The sequence below is a fragment of the Mangifera indica genome, chromosome 10 (assembly GCF_011075055.1).
Source record: "Mangifera indica cultivar Alphonso chromosome 10, CATAS_Mindica_2.1, whole genome shotgun sequence".
Classification (NCBI taxonomy): Eukaryota; Viridiplantae; Streptophyta; class Magnoliopsida; order Sapindales; family Anacardiaceae; genus Mangifera; species Mangifera indica.
Window position 1 is genome coordinate 16,176,038 of NC_058146.1, and position 17,735 is coordinate 16,193,772.

Below are 17,735 nucleotides of genomic sequence, written 5' to 3' on the forward strand. Positions count from 1 at the left end.
TCTAAATAATTTTTCCAAATATACTTTTCTATCATCCTGAAATTATTTTAGTTTCCGCTAACAAACCCCTTGATTATTTTATTTTTGTGTATTTTTCAATTTAACCTTATAACGACTTTTATGTCATTCTGATTATAATTTTTTTCTAATTAAGTCGCAACTTAGATGACAATTTATAATTTAAAATTTTAATAGACGAAATCTTGCGATTTCCTCGAACCTCGCATGGAAAAATAGTAAGTTGGTGGGAGAGCATCATGTTTAGAAGGAACCTTCACCGGCAAGCTCAATTTGACTTTAAAATTTCAGCATCTATGTAGTGCTCTCCAGGCATTCAATTGGTTTCTCCGAGTTGTTCGCTTAGGTATTATATTATTATATATACACCTTTATTTATTTAAACGCCATATTCAATCTGATTTGATGATATTATTTTATTTTATTGATGTTATTTATTCTTTAAATATTATTTATTTTATTGATGATTTAATGATATTATTTTATTAATATTATAATTTATTTATGTATTTAGTTTTAAAGCTAACCCGATATATAAAAAAAAAAACCAGTCAAAATAATATATTCCATTATGTTAATTACATGATATCTTAATTTCATAAAAAATGGTAATTTTTTTTTATATAAATATGAGATAAAATATGAAGATAATATTATAAATGTTAAGGAGTGCTAAAAATAAAATTCTATTTTGTACTATTTACATTTGCATGTTTTATAAATATGATAATTAAATTATATATAATATAGTATATAAAAAATCAAAATTTTTATCTCATTTATCATTTATCATATTATATCATTGGATATATTTTTTTAAAAATAATGATTAAAAGAATAATAAAAATTTTAATTGTATAATCATCTTAAAAAATCTCATAAATAGCTTTTAAAATCCTGCAATTTTTTAGATCCACTCTTACCACACCACCACTTTTATAAAAAAAATTATATCTATTTATATCAATAATATATAATATATTACTTATATCTTATTAATTTTTTATATAAATTAAAAAGCATATAATTTTTTATATATATTATATCATATTTTATAATAAATATAATGTGTCATAGGAAACTATAATAACCATGATCGGGGGTTCATACAAACATTTGGATAGTGTGAAATATTCAGTGTAATTAATAACAACATAGATTAGAGAAGAATGAGTAATATTAATAATATTATACGTATTTATTTTACACATGTAATTATATATATATTTTCACATATTATTATATAATTAAATATTATTTTATTTTTAATTTAAAATTATTTATTTTATAATAATATATATAAATACGAATATGTCTGTATATTTGTAATGATTGACGCCGAAAAACGTGTTGTCATCGCATGGGAAAATCAATCTTAATCCAACGGTTAAGATCATTAAGACTGACATTTAATACTTGTTTAGGAAGTTGCTTATGTCTGAATTCAAACCTGCTCGGCTGCTGGAACATAATTCTTGCTTAGAACATAATTTTTTAATTATTATTTTTCTTTAAAATATTTTCATAATGAAAAAATTTAATCTTCTTTAAATGGAAAATGTGTGCAAGCGATTGAGATGACTTAACTTTTATAGACTCAATTGAGATGACTTGCTTTTTCTAACTATGTCTTTGTGGCTTACCTTACACTTGAGCCAAGACAACTATATTTTATATGCTTTGCTAGCACAAAGAACCGAGTAACTCACATGCCTGACCTTCAGATAGTGTTACTTGTAATTTTTGTTATACTTGTTACTGTCACTTTTCCTTCAATGTCTATTAACAACATTTTTTTTTTTAAATTTTTAATTATTATTTTTCTTTAAAATATTTTCATAATGAAAAAAAATTAATCTTCTTTAAACGGAAAATGTGTGCAAACTATTGAAATGACTTAACTTTTATAGACTTAATTGATCAGGAATAGGTGCAGTGTAACAAAGATCTGTCTAAGGTCTATGTTATTCGGTCTCTGTTATAGTGTTTATATTGTATCTATTCTTGATTAGTTGATTTTACAAAAGTAAAGTCGTCCCAATCATTTAAACACCTTTTTTGTTTAAAACATATTAAGTATTTTCATTATTAAAATATTTTAAAGAAAAATAATAACTAACAAAATTATAAAAACAAAATAGAAACTAAGTTATTAACAAATATTAATGGAATGGTGGCAATTCTAGGTATAGATAAAATGCAAAAGACACTGTCAGTTGACCACACGCATGAGTTATTCGGTTCTTTAGGGTGGATGAGCTTATGAAAAATAGTTGTTCCGGTTCAAGTGTTGGGTAAGTCAAGAAGATGTAGGTAGAGTAAGTAAGTCCGTTGCGATGCTACCGATAAAAGAAATAGTTTCTTTTAGTTAGATAAGACAATTAATTAGAAAAATAATTTTATATCATTTGAAAATATAAACAAAATATGATTTGATGGATTGACTTACAATTTATGATCCTCGGTTGTATAATTTGGAATGAAATTTATATTAGTAAATTTAAGTAATTATTTAAAAATTTTTTAATTAATGTATACATAGGCCGACACAGTTTAAAGCCCGACCCCGACCCTATATTCATAGGGCTGTGTGGCCTTCTGGTTTGTTCAAGCCAACCTGAACAGAAGGCCCACAATTGTGTGAGCCTTAGGCCTGACACGACCTCTAGACTTGGTAGGCTATGTCGAACCATTGCACAAAAAAAATAAAATAAATCAAAATTTTGTATGATAGAGACTTTTCATATTTGTATGTTTGAAGTAGATGGATCGTTTTTATATTGAGGATAAGTTGGAAAGATTTCTGGAGGCCACAAATTTCTAGTTGATTTATTTATCTACTAATAACAGTACCCACAAAATTCCATGTAAAAGCTGATTTCTAGTCTTTGTGCTCATAAAATTATAAAATATCTTCTTTTTGAATTAATAAAAAATAATAATAACAATATACTTGTATATAAAATTAATAGTTATATTTACAATGTTGAACATAGACTTTTAAAATCTTGAATTGAATCTTTTTTGAGTTTAGTTTGAATCGAATCTAAACTTATTTATAACATGCACGTACTTGTCATCCATTTCTCTCTGCAAATAAAAAATATGACTCATATTCAATCATTGTTTAGACTATTCCAAATCACTACATGTTAAAATAGTAAAAGATTGGAGCTTTAGGTGGAGGTGCATGTTTTTCAAGGTTGAATAGGTCCTCTAAGGGTGCAAATATTCACCGAGGTGGGATTGTTAAAATGTGACTCATATTCAAAGAATTGTCTACTTAAAGTTCCATAATCTAAAGAAGTCTAATTGAGTTACAATTGTAAGTTTTGATTATTTATGTCACTACTATATAAGAGAAACCCTAATTTATATTATGAATGGTTCAAATTAGATTTTCTTTAATTTAATGATATTAACCACTATTTCGTGGAACATATTGTCAAAACAGTAATCTGTTTCTGTGATTGATTTTTGCCATAATTTTCTCTTTTGAGGGCAGAAAAATTTCAATTCATTATCTACTAATTAAATGACATAACATAGGCAAAAGACAAGTTTTAGGTTATGTGGCTGATCACCTGGATTAAAACTTTATTTTCAATGAAAATAGAAAGAAATTAACCTAAATTCAAAACCCTTCTGCCTCTTCTTGTTTCGTTTTTTGCAAGTTTGGCTCTGATTTTGGTAAGTCTTGTCACTACTTCTTTCATGATGATCCTGTCCAGAGGTGTTTCTCTTGTACATTCCATAGCCAAGCTCAAGATAGATGACACACATTCTTCCTTGGCTGAGAAATGTTCATCATCCCTTATAAGCAAATTTGTGTCCACCACTTGCATCACTGTGCTGTCTAATGATTCACCAACCCACCTCTTTAAGCTCATTTCTTCTGTAAACATTTCATTTGTTGGCTTCTTCTTTGTAAATGTTTCCATTAGCATGATACCATAGCTGTACACATCTCCTTTTCTAGATATTTTTCCTTCTCTTCCGTATTCTGATCATAGTAATCACATGCACTTTCATTGCTACATATATAAACAATAAAATATCCAAGTTTTAAAAATAAAAAAAGATCACAAAACATGGAGATATCTAACCATCACCTGTTTTTATTGAATGAACCGAATTTTATTTTATTTTATTTTTTTAATTGAAGGTAGCGGTGCGTATAATTCGCTTCCAATTGTAAAGCCAAATTGAATTGTTTAAAAATTATGGTTTGATTTGAAAATTTTCTCAATTGTTATTTTCAGTTTGGGTTACGGTTTAGACAATTTTCAAATTGAACTAAACTGTAAACCATGTTTTTTTACAATACAAATATATATAACTTTATTTGACATAATTTTTCAATAAGCAATCAGGTGTATAATTTATTTTTTTCATATTTATTTTGTCATTTTCTTTATATGTATATTGTATATATATTTCATATTTATTTTACATATTTATATTATGTTCTAGAAAACAATAATTTAAATAATTTTATTAAATACTATATATTTAGAAGTCAGTTATTTTAATAGGTTTAAATCGTAATTTAAATTAGACCAAACCGTATTTTTTTTAGTTTGGTTTGAAACTTAAAATAGTTTGGTTTGATTTAAAAATTTTTCAAATAGTTTTTTCAGCTTGGTTTGAAAAATCTCTTAAACCGCACCAAATCAAACCGTACACAACCTTTATTGAAGGGATTGAACTTTTGGTTCAATAGATTAGTCTAAGAGTTAATAAGTCTATTTAATAGAATAAATAAAGTTCGATCCCTTCAATGCAATCATGTGATAGTTAGATACCAACAAGTCTTGTTATCTTTAAAAAAAAAAAAAAACTAGAAACAGTTACCTGGTGCCATATAACCAATGGTGGCAAGGGTCTTTGTTTGTGTCATGGAGCTTTCTTCACCTAGGAGCTTTGCAATGCCAAAATCACTCAAATGTGCAACCATATGTTCGTCTAGTAGGACATTGCTTGGCTTTATGTCACAATGAATTATAGGGACTAAATAGCCAAAATGAAGATATTCCAAAGCTTGAGCAACATCGATCATTATATCTAGTCTATGAGAAATGTCCAAAACATTATTCTCAGAAAACAACAATTTCTCCAGGCTCCCATTGGGCATGTATTCTAGTATCAAAGATTTAAAATCATTATTTGAACAGCTGCTGATGATTTTGATGAGATTTCTATGACGAAGACCTTTCATTACTTCACATTCAACTTCAAAACTTGTAAGAGCTCCTCCAAAATCCAAGTGGAATACCTTTACTGCGACTTGCATTCCTTCATCTAACCTTCCTTTGTAAACTGAACCATAACTTCCCTTGCCAAGCAGGTTGTTTTCATTGAATCCATCTGTTGCTCTCACAAGTTCCAGGTAAGAAATTCTTCTCCATGTTTCTCCTTGATAGATATCAACATTGGTAGGTGGCCTTGTTCTCTTTTTCCAGATCAACAAACACATAAGAACCATGATAACAAATGAGACTGCAAAGCTTGTTGGCAAAAGAATCGTTAGGAAAACCTTTTTAGTCCTTGATTTTCGATGAGTGCTTTTTTTGCATGGCAAAACTTGCAGTTGAGGAATTCCACACAATGCAAGATTCCCCATAAATGACTCAGCCGAGAAATTTCTAAAGGATCCTTCGCTAGGAATTTCACCACTTAGTTGGTTGAAAGATAAATTTAAATATTTCAAGTACAAGAGTGCCTCCAAAGACTTGGGAATCAATCCAGAAAGGTTGTTTCCAGATAAATCCAAGAATTCCAGGCTTTTCAAGTTCCCAAATGTTTCAGGAATGGAGCCTTGTAACCTATTGTATCCTAAGGAGAGAGATTGCAGATTTTCTAGGCTTCCCATAACAATTGGAATCTCTCTTGAAAAAAGATTCCTTGACAGATTTATAGCTATGGCAACCTTAAGATTTCCAATGCCTAACGGAAGGGATCCGTTCAGATAATTTGATGACAAATCAAAGTACAAGAGATCCTCAAGGTTCCACAAAGTTGACGGTATAGAAAAAGTTAACCTGTTTAAACTTAAAGACAATTTTCTCAACATACTAAGATTGCCAATGCATGCAGGAATGGCTCCATAGAACTTGTTTCCCCCCAAATTCAACTCATCCAATTCATTTAAATGACAAAAAAATTCTGGGATGAGTCCTTCAAATTTATTATTTTGAAGATACAAACCTTGGAGATTTTGTAATCTATCCATGGTAAATGGAACTGGTCCAGTCAATTCATTATCTTGTAATTTTAGTTCTAGCAAGTTTTTCAAGTTTCCGATTTCTTTGGGAATTTTGCCACTAATGTTGCAATCATTTATGTTAAAATATTCCAAAGAAATAGAAAGATTCCCTATGGAACCTGGAAGGATGCTATTCAATGGATTTTTGCCAAACCTTAGAACTCTTAAAATCTTGCAATTTGTTAGACTGGAAAGAAGGCTCAGATCAGAAGTAGATGTGAAGTAATTATCTCCTAAATCTAGTATCTCAAGAAAATTTAAATTTCCAATAGCACCAGGAATGAAGCCTGAGAATGAGTTAGATGAGATATCTATCATAGAGAGCTTGGACGCATTGGTGATGAAATTAGGAAATGGCCCACTGAAATTATTTTCCCATAAGAAAAGACCCTTAAGGTTCGGCAGCTCTGCAATTGATGGAAGGATTCCAGAGAGTTGATTGACATACAATTCAATCGTTTGCATTGTTGAAATGTTGAGTATAGTTGTTGGCACAGGGCCAATTAAATGGTTATATCCAAGTACCAGTCGCTCAAGATTGTGAAGATTGCCAATTTCATACGGTATCTCACCTGAGAAATTAGAGCTCAATTAGTGAATTGAATTATTATAACATCTTATTTCAAAAGCCCAATGCACTGTCAACATATTGATCATTTTGGACACAATTTATCACGGTTTTACTTATTGAGTTTTGCAACCCAACACGTTTTGATAGCTTAGAACTTTTAAGTTATTTAACCAGTTTTGTTTTTAAAACCTCAAATGAGATGAGATGCCTAAACATATCCAACATCTCTCTCAAGCTTTGCGGATGTGGATTTTTTCTATGAGTGTTACATTCACCCCTTCCCTTGTGGGACACAGTGTCCTCGCTAAGTTTTGCCCTACTATTGTTTAAGAGGACATATGGAGTGGTTCGATACCATTTATAATATCATACTCCAAATAGCTCAACTTATTGTCAAGATTTAATTCGTTTTGGACACACAATCCATCATAGTTTTATTTTTAACATTGCATCTCAAAACGCATTTGGATAACTTAGGAGCTCATAAACTATTTAATTAGTTTGAGCTTACAAACTATTTTACCAGTTATAATTTAACATTTTCAAGCAATATGAGATGCCCATATATACCCAATTAGGGATGGCAACGGGGAGGGGCGGGGAGGGGATCTCAATCCCCGTCCCCATCCCCGTAGGGGATATCAATCCCGTCCCCAGCCCGTCCCCGCTACGGGGATAAAAATGAATCCCCGTCCCCTCCCCGCAAAGAAAAATCCCCTCCCCGTACCCGTAAAAAAAATCTCTTTTTTATACCTTCTAAATACAATAGAAATATATTAAATAACAAAATTAAGCAAAATTAAAATTAACCTACCATTTTAAATATCATAAATATAATTTATTAACTACTTTAATATGCACAACACAAATTTAAATAAATTTGAAAAACATAAATAATTTAAAACTATAAAAATATATTAGTATTTTAAATAAATATATTAATATAAAGGGGCGGGGAGGGGAAGGGTTGGGGCGGGAAGGGGACACATGTATCCTCATCCCCGGCCCGTCCCCGATTACGGGGATTTTTTTTATCCGTGTCCCCGTCCCCTTCCCTATTTTTATCAGAGAATCCCCTCCCCGTTAGGGTCGGAGAGGGTTGGGGCCCCTAAAGTCGGGTCTAAATTGCCATCTCTATACCCAATATCTATAAGATGTTAAAATTATAACAAAATGAAATTATGTCATAATAACATAATGTTTTGAGAGAGTTTTATCACTTACCTGTTAATTTGTTCGAGTCTAGATATAGATACTTGATTAATGTCAAGTTCCCAATTTCTCTTGGAATATGTTCTTCAAATTGGTTGTTTGACAACACAAGGATACGAAGCATTGTGCATTGCCCCAAACTGTTTGGAATTGGACCACTGAGGTGATTATAGTACATGTACAGTACTTCAAGATTGGGAAGATGTTGGCACACGTTTTCTGGAAGGCTACCAGTCAGGCTATTTTTTGAGAAGTCCATGCCAATTAAAGAAGAAAGGTTGAAGATAAGTGAGGGAATAGTTCCTGTCAAGGAATTATTTGACAGTGATAATAGCTCCATTTTTGCAAGATTGCCAAGCTCTTCTGGAATTTCTCCTGCAAAATAAATATAAATAAACAAAATATTTTTTAGAAAAATTGTAATATCTTGGTCCAAATAGCTGACTCATTGTTAACATATTGTCCACCAAGATAGCTTAAAAATTTATAAAATATTTAATCAGTTTTAGAAAAGTTACAATCACTATTCTATAAAGGTTTGTCCTACCATTGATTAAGAGGACAAATAAAATAAGTTTGATACCATTTGTAATATTCTAGTCCAAGTAGCCTATTTAATGTTATGATATTGTTTATTTTAGACATACAATTTATCACGGTTTTGTTTTTATCATTGTATCTCAAAAGCGTCTTAATATGTAGCTGAAGAGTTTACAAACTATTTAGCTAGTTATATTTTAGCATCCTTAAGCAAGATGAGATCCCTATACATACCTAAAATTTGTTGGATTAGTGTTACAGTTATAACAAAAAGAAACTATTTTATAATAACATAATGTTTGGAGAGAGGTTTATCATTCACCTGTTAATTTGTTCGAGTTTAGATATATATACTTGATTAATGTCAAGTTCCCAATTTCTCTAGGAAGGCTACCAGTCAGGCTATTTTTGGAGAAGTCCATGCCAATCAAAGAAGAAAGGTTGAAGATAAATGAGGGAATACTTCCTGTTAACGAACTATTCGCCAGTGATAATAACTCCAGTTTTGCAAGATTGCCAAGCTCTTCTGGAATTTCTCCTACAAAATAAATATAAATAAGAAATTATTTTTTAGAAAAATTGTAATATCTTGTTCAAATAGAATCAATATATTGTCTACTAAAAGAGCTTGAGAGCTTACAAGCTATTAACCAATCTTGGGGAAGTGATATCCACTTTCTTACAAAGGTTTCTTTGACTATTGTTCAAAATGACAAATAGAGTGACTTTGACATTATTTATAACATCTTGTTCCAAATAAATTAGCCTATTATCAATATATTATTTATTTTGGACAAATGAACTTATAGACTATCTAACTGATTTTATTTAACATGTCAATCATTGTGAGATATATATAAATACCTATAATATTTCTTTAATACTTTATCGATATGAGATTTAATTATGAAAAGAATACTGGTAAAAACAACTGAAACCAAATTAGCATATAACTAACCTTGGAGTTTGTTGTATCCAAGATAGATCTCTCTAAGTTGAGTCAAGTTTCCAATTTCTTTCGGAATGTTTCCTATGAAATAATTGAATGACAAGGATAAGTTTTGCAAGCTTTTGCATGCTGATAAGGTCGATGGTATTTTTCCCTCGAACATGTTAAAATGCAAATAAAGCAATTGCAAATTGGGAAGATCATAAAAAATGCTTGCAGGGAGTTCACCGGATAATTTATTAAAACCGAAATCAAGGTATTTAAGTCGACGAAGCTGAGCATATTCCTCAGGGAGAGAGCCATAAAAGCTGTTGTTTTTGAAGTCCAGACTTGCAAGGAAAGATAGATTTCCTAGTTGAGGAGGAAGGGTGGCTGTGAGACCCAAGTGAGAAATATTCAAAGCTGTTACTCGAAGGTGACGAGCACCACAAGTTACGCCCATCCAATGACAAACAGAAGAACTTGAGGACCAATTGCTGGCCAACAAATTGCTTGGATCATGGCTTACACGAGCTTTCAGGGCAAGAAGAGCTTGTTTGTCTGTGGAAATGTCGGTTACTTGTGCATGAATGAAGTAAAGTGTTGAAAAATGAACTAGAAAAGCTAAGAAAATGATGAGAAATAGATTTCTCTCCATGAGAGCAGAACTTAGATTTGTTTGGTGTGGGCTTGGTGACATGTGCAGTGTGATTACACAAATAATGATACTTATAGAGAAACAATAATACCCACAAATCTTAAATCAACAGATGTTAGGTATGTATGTAACTAAAAAACTAAGACATGACTAATTAATTAAATTCAAAAAACAAAATTAATGAAATGTCTATAAAAAATGGTACTGTCTTGACTTAACAACATGATTATTTCCGAAATCCGAATTTGTCTTCATCTCTTTTACCACTTTATCTCAATTAGTCAATCTCTATTCCTATTTCCAAGTCAATTTGCCCCACTTTTTATAAAAAATTGGAGCGTCTAAATTGAAATTCCACAAAGTGATTTAGTGGAGAGACAGAACTTCAATATTGGCGGAAAGGGCGCAAGGAAAGACTTGCCACTATTGACTTTTCAGCAGCTAAGCTCTTTCTCTATCTCTCAATAAGCTTATATATATATATATATATATATATATTAATATTAATAAAAGCTTATTGAGAGATAGAGAAAGAGCTTAGCTGCTGAAAAGTCAATTGAGAGATAGAGAAAGAGCTTAGCTGCTGAAAAGTCAATAGTGGCAAGTTTTTCCTTGCGCCCTTTCCGCCAATGGTTGAAGTTCTGTCTCTCCACTAAATCACTTTGTGGAATTTCAATTTAGACGCTCCAATTTTTTATAAAAAGTGGGGCTATATATATATATATATATAATTTCTTTTTTAGAGTGAAAGCAGATATGATTATTATTATAGGATGACACTCTCTTTTCTTTCCCTCTTCCGATGCCTTCCCTATTCATCATCTTGAAAGAATTATAAATTGGGTTATAAATTGAATGATAATTATTGACAGAATATTGTACAATTTATAGTATTACAATGTAGTTTGAAAAGGAAATCTAATTCTATGAAATAGGAAAAACAATATACATCGAATCAGAATAACATCGAATTAGAATCAGATCGAATCAAATCAATCAGAATTAGATCCAATTAGAATTAGACTGAATGGGAAAGTATTTATTATTTAACACTTCCCCGTAATTGCAATGGGATCTCACGAAGTTGCAGTTGAAGACATAAGGATAGAAAGTCACTCATGAGACAATCCATTGGATTGGTAGCCATGTGTAGAGCAGTTTGATTGTCACAAAATATAAGTAGAGATGAGTGTAATGGAATGCCAAACTCATATGTATGAGTGCTTGGTACTCGGACTCTGCACTAGAGCGAGACATAATAACCTGTTTCTTGGTAGTCCAACAAACAAGCTTACGACCTAGGAAAATATAACCACCAGTGATAGAGCGTCGTATTGAAACATCCACATCCCAATTAATATCTAAATAAGCAATGAGATGAGGGCTAAAGTCACGATGAAATATGAGGCCATGAAATAGGGTGCCCTTAATATGGCAAAAAATGCATTTGACTACACGCATGTCTCTATGAGTATGAGTAGATAGACGCTGAGTGACTTGATTCAAATAAAGGCAATATTAAACTAGGTGAGCATAAGATATTGGAGGCCATCGACCATGCTACGATGAAGTGTAGCATTTGGAAATGCGATATAATCAGTAGATGGTGATGTCTTGGAATGAATAAAAGGGGTAGCACAAAGAGCATATGAGTTAAGTTAGAAGCCTTGAAGTAGATCTACCAAATAACGATGTTGAGATAGATGTAAGGAGGCAGACTGTCGAACAATTTCCATACCAAGGAAGAAATTGAGGGAACCTAAATCCCGACAAGCAAAGACAAAATATAATGTCAAGACATAATCTATAACAACCAAGGCATTAGAACCAGTAATGACCAAATCATCCACATAAATAAGCAAAAGCACAACAAAGGTGGATTTATGGTGAATGAACAATGATGAATCATATTAGCTATTGTCAAACCCAAAGTCAAGTAGAAGTGTGTACAATTGATGATACCATGTTTGAGACGCTCGTTTAAGGCCATATATAACCCAAACAACACAATAAATATGAGATGGGTGACCAAGGTCTATGAAATTAAAAGGTTGCTCTATGAATTCTTCAATGAAATATCTTTGAAGTAAGACATTCTTGACATTAAGTTGATGTAGTGGCTAGTCATACATGGTGGCAAGAGTAAGAATCGTATAGATAGTGGTTGGTTTGACAACAGGACTGAATGTTTCCACAAAATCCATACTAGCTTGCTTGTGAAAACCCTTGGTAACTAAACGAGCCTTATATTGCTTAACTGACCTGTTAGCATGATGTTTGACTTTGTAGACCCATGATAACCTACCAAATTTTGCTGAGAAGATGGCGGAACAAGAACCCAAGTGTTATTTCTTATAAGCACATCATATTCCTCACTCATTGCTTGATGCAAATGTGGAAAAGATTGACCTTGCTTAAATGTGGTTGGCTCATAGAATGTAGGATTGAGTGCTTTAGCAGTAAAAACCTGAGGAATCATATAAAAAGAAGAAACCATGATCTCAATGATGCTTCAAAACTTGGGTCTGATAGGTGGTGTTTCAAATCTATCAGAAACAAAGGTATCCAAAAGTGTGAGAGCAACTGATGGTGAATCAAGAGGACTAGCAGTTTTTAGTAGTGACTAAGACTCACTGTTAGACTGTACATAATTAGATGACACAATAGGTGGACAAGAGAGATATGGGCCCATCATATTAGAGATTTGAAGAGTGGTAAAAGGAATTGACAATATATGAAACCTTAAAGGAAGCTCTGAAGAGGGGGGATCAGTAATATATCTAAGAAATATAGTCTCATGAAATAGTACATGGCAGGAGGTGTAAACATGACTAGTTGACACATAGAGACATCGATACCCATGATATGAAACATCACACTCCAAGAATAAATAAAGAACAGATCAAGGAGCCAGTTTATGTGGAGTAGGTGGAGTGAGCAAAGGATAATAAACACAAGTAAAAGTCTGTAAAACTCTATAGTATAGTCTAAGGAGCTCTAAAGTAAAACTTCAAAAAGACTCTTATTCTTAAGCAGTAGTGTGGGCAACCTGTCAATAAAAAACACAATAGTAGAAAATGCCTCTACTCAAAAGGCAAGCGATAGGTTCTCTTTTAATAAGAGAAAAGACCTTGTTCCACTATGTCATGGTGTTTCCTCTCAACAACACTATTTTGAGCAAGAGTGTAGGGACAAGATAATTGATATGTAATACCATGTGATTCAAGGAAAGAATGTAATAATTTGTTATCAAATTCACCACCACCATCAGAACGAATAATTTGAATAGGACATGAAAAAAGTTTCTCTATCATTAATTTAAATTTTGCAAACATAGTAGTAACATCAAACTTCCTAAACATTTATTTGCCTTACCTCCTAATTCTAAGGAGAAGATTGGTTACGGAGAAAAAAGAATGATAATGATGGGACAAAAGCAGGACCTCAAACATTAAGGTTAAGAAGTTCAAAAGGGTGGCAAACAGTATAAGTATGTTTAACAAAAAAGAGACGATGACTTTTACTAAGAGGACATACTTGTCAAATAGACAAGAGGTCTTACAAATGACAAACTAGATTGAACACGAAGGAAAATACTATCTTGAGCATTATGGAAGATGGCTGACCAAGATGACGATGCCAAACATCAAATGAGACACAAACAGATGAATAGGCAACAACGATAGGAGAAGTCAACTGATAAAGATTGTTATTGTTGCGACTAGAAGAAATAATTTGCCTTGTCTATTTATCCATAATCACAAAACTAGATGAATCAAGAAGACAAACATAATTAGTATCAGAGGTAAATTTGTGAATAGACAACAAATTTTTACGTAATGCAAGAAAATACAAGAAGTTAGATAAGATAACTAGAAAATAAGCAGGTTTCGACAAACAAAACCCTTGATGTAAAATTGACTATGAATGACCATTATTAACAATCACAGAAGACATAACAGTGTGAGGTTAAGAAGAGGACATGATCGAAACATTGGGATTCATATAATGTTTAGCACTAAGTCCAAAACCTAAGTTGAATCAGAGGGATTTCAAATGGACATAGTAGTAAAAGGAGTAGTCTCTAAATTTGTTGTAAGTGAAATTCCCTTGTTGTGGATAAACATGAGTAGAGTGCCCATATTTATCGCAAATTTGGTAAACACCTTAAGGAAGACAACAACCAGAGTTTGGATCAATAAAGGTTGATATGAGGGTTGAGATTGTTGGTGAAAAGTAGATTAACCACCATTATTACAACCACAACCATGTTTATTAGCGCCATAGAAGTGGTGCTTACTAGAAGACTTGGACGAACTCGTGGATTATGGAGAGGATCAAGTAGCAACCATAGCAACAACTAGAGGAGACCTACTAGACAGTTTCTTTTGAGGATGCTCTTCACGCGAGAGAAGATCATATAGTTCATCAAATGTAGTGGATGGTCAAAAATGTAAACCATCAACAATGTATTCCACAAAATTAGTATCAAAAATAAGAAATCCATTAATGGCAAAAGAATCAAGGAGAGACTTGGCATCAATGAGATAATCTGCCATGATTTGATTCGAAGCCTTTTCAAGAGTGTGTAGCTTGTCAAGAAGAGATTGAAGGTGGATCCTAGAAACTAAATTTAGCTAATGAACACAATTAGTATTGTTTGTTTTGTTTTGTTTTGAAAGTAATGTGATTAATTTGATACATTCAATATAAAAAATAGTGAAAGAATTAAGTTATTTTAATAGAAAAATATGAAAATTTAGTTATTTTAATAAGAAAAATTTAAAAGGTCAATCCATTCAATAAAAGAAAAAATTTGGTTTCTTTCATAGAAAAAAGTATGATAATTTGATACATGTAAATGTTGTTATCTTTTTAATTTTACAATGAGAGAGAAAAAGCAACCACAACTTTGTACTCATCTTTTGATTTAGTGACAATTTTTCTTCTGTTCGTGATTTTTTTTTTAATTTAGAATTTTCCATGTAAATTAACCCTATGCTATTTTTTGTTTCTTTTTTGTTTTTCTGTATTCCCATACTCATATCAATTTAATAAATAAGAAAAATAAAATAGAATAAAACTATATGTTGTGATGATAGTGTTTACATCCATATTTTTTTGTTATTATTAGTATATATAATATTATAATTTAAAATGTTATATTTGGGATCAATGAACTATTTATGAATATTTAAATGTCCATATCGAATTTTTATTAAAATTCAAAACAAGGATAATGATACTGAAAGATATTAAATTATCATATTTTATACCAACATAATTACGATATTATATATACACCTATATCTATTTTATACCAACAAGGATAATTACGATTTAAAATTTCAGTATCTAAGTAGTGCTCTCCACGCATTGAATTGGTTTCTCCGAGTTGTTCACTTAGGTATACTATATTATATATACACCTATATCTATTTTAGCACTGTATTCAATTTGAACTAGCTCAAATTCTCTTTTAATGAGATTATTTTATCTCTTTAATATTATTCATCCTATTGATGATATTATTTATTTTATCGATGATATTATTTATCTCATTGATAATCTTTAACAACATCTTTTGTTAGTTTGAATTAGTTCGAGTTTTAACTCAAGTTAATTATTTAGAATTTAAATAAAACTTAAATTAATTTACATTTGGGTTCAAATCTAACCGTAATTTATTTATGTATTTAGTATTTGAGCTAATCCTATGTAAAAAAGTCAGTCAAAGTAATATATTCTTTAGAAGTGATTATTATGGTAATATTTATAATTTGTTTAATTGGAAAAATATAAATAAAATAAAAGTTTTGAACTTAAGTTAGATTGTGACTTGGTAGGATCTTACGTTAGATTGTTTAATTGGAAAAATCCTATGTAAAAATGCGATGTGGTCGCATGTTAGTCCAAGAAACGAGAAGAAAGCAAGATAGGATCTTACGTAAATATTTGATAATAACAATTGAAATTAGCAATACATATAATTTTATGTCTATCATGGGTGATAAGAGAAAGTAATGGACTTAAGTGTATCACTCTTTGTTAGGTCTAGTGTTACAATTTTGTTTATATACTTCTCTAGCAAAAAATTCAGTAGAGTATCACTATTTGTTATATAAGAATTCCTTAGAAGAAATATTCAAAACCCTCTTATCTATGTTCAGTTCTTTGTATTTATACGCAAAGAGGTAAACAATTTAAACATGCCAAATATAAATTCTGTAAATTCTGTAAATATAAGTTTGGTGTATCTGGCTTCTAGTTTGCGATGAAATCTATTCGAATATGGTACAAGGTATTGACGTGAGTTATTTTCACAATCCCATTTGTTAGTACTGTAATCCATGAGAGAGAAGTAACTATTGCTCTGCAAAATGATGTTATATCTTGGGAAGACAATTTGGACGTTCAAATAGATGTTCAATTGCCAATAACTCTTCTATACCAATTGCCCTTAATAGTTAAAGTAAACCACATCAAGTATATTTATCATGAGTGGACCAAGACCTAAATAACATATAAGTATGATACATTATGTTAATTATATTATATCTTAATTTGATAAAAAATTATAATTTTCTCATATAAACATGAGATAAAATATGAAAATAATGTTATAAACGTCGAGGAGTGCTAAAAATAAAATTCTATGTGCAATTGTACCATTTGCATTTACTCTAGCCACACGTTTTATAATTAAAGGAATATATATCAATAACATAACAGTCGTATCATATATAATATAGTGTATAAAAAAGTTTATTTTTTGTCTCATTTATCATGTATCATATTGTATCGTAGGAGATTTTTTTTTTTTTAAACAATGATTAAAAGAATAATAAAAATTCTAATTGTACCATTATCTTAGAAAATCTCATAAATAGTTTTTGAAATTCTATAATTTTTCAAATCCACTCTTGCCACATCATCATTTTTATAAAAATATTATATCGATAATATATAATATATCGTGTAATATATCAATTGTATCATAATAATTTTTTATATATTTTAAAAAAAAAAAAATATATATATATATATATATTATATCATATTTTACAATAAATATAATGTGTCATAGGGTACTATAATACACATGATCGAGGGTTTATACAAACATTTGGATGATGAAATGTTCATTCTACTTCAAACTTCTTAACCGACTCTTTGGATGGAGAATGCAATCAATGAAAAGATATGAGATCACAGTGTAATTAATGATAATATAGAGTGGATAAATATTATGTATAACTATTTTAGGTATACAATTTTTTTATATATATATTTTTATATATTATATGTTACTTAATTTTTTAATTTAAAATTACTTAATTATATAATAATACATGTAAATATTCATATATTGTAATGATAGACACCAAAAACATGCTGTCATCACATGGGAAAATCAATCTTAATCCAACGGTCAAGATCATTAACGCTGACATTTAATACTGGTTTAGGAAGTTGGTTGTGTCTGAATTCAAACCTGCTCGGCTGCTGGAACATAATTCTTGCTTAGAATTAGTCAATTCCA

At 30.6% G+C, this 17,735-nt stretch overlaps 3 protein-coding genes across 3 annotated transcripts; all 3 read right to left on the reverse strand.

Annotated features, from left to right (window-relative positions):
* Positions 1–3,607: 3,607 nt before the first annotated feature.
* LOC123226659 (receptor kinase-like protein Xa21) lies at positions 3,608–5,783 on the reverse strand. The gene is made up of 2 exons (XM_044651163.1): positions 4,873–5,783; positions 3,608–4,021 (listed from the first exon to the last, which is right to left on the reverse strand). Exons 1-2 carry the CDS (start codon positions 5,639–5,641, stop codon positions 3,642–3,644), a joined length of 1,149 nt encoding a protein of 382 aa, XP_044507098.1. The 5' UTR covers positions 5,642–5,783; the 3' UTR covers positions 3,608–3,641.
* On the reverse strand, positions 5,664–8,429 carry LOC123226805 (LRR receptor-like serine/threonine-protein kinase FLS2). The gene is made up of 3 exons (XM_044651321.1): positions 8,079–8,429; positions 5,733–6,855; positions 5,664–5,673 (listed from the first exon to the last, which is right to left on the reverse strand). The coding sequence occupies exons 1-3, from the start codon at positions 8,404–8,406 to the stop codon at positions 5,664–5,666; spliced, it is 1,461 nt and encodes a 486-aa protein (XP_044507256.1). The 5' UTR covers positions 8,407–8,429.
* Positions 8,430–8,835: 406 nt separating this feature from the next.
* LOC123226833 (probable LRR receptor-like serine/threonine-protein kinase At3g47570) lies at positions 8,836–10,209 on the reverse strand. Its single transcript, XM_044651345.1, has 2 exons — positions 9,565–10,209; positions 8,836–9,144 (listed from the first exon to the last, which is right to left on the reverse strand). The coding sequence occupies exons 1-2, from the start codon at positions 10,190–10,192 to the stop codon at positions 8,921–8,923; spliced, it is 852 nt and encodes a 283-aa protein (XP_044507280.1). The 5' UTR covers positions 10,193–10,209; the 3' UTR covers positions 8,836–8,920.
* Between the last annotated feature and the right edge of the window lie 7,526 nt (positions 10,210–17,735).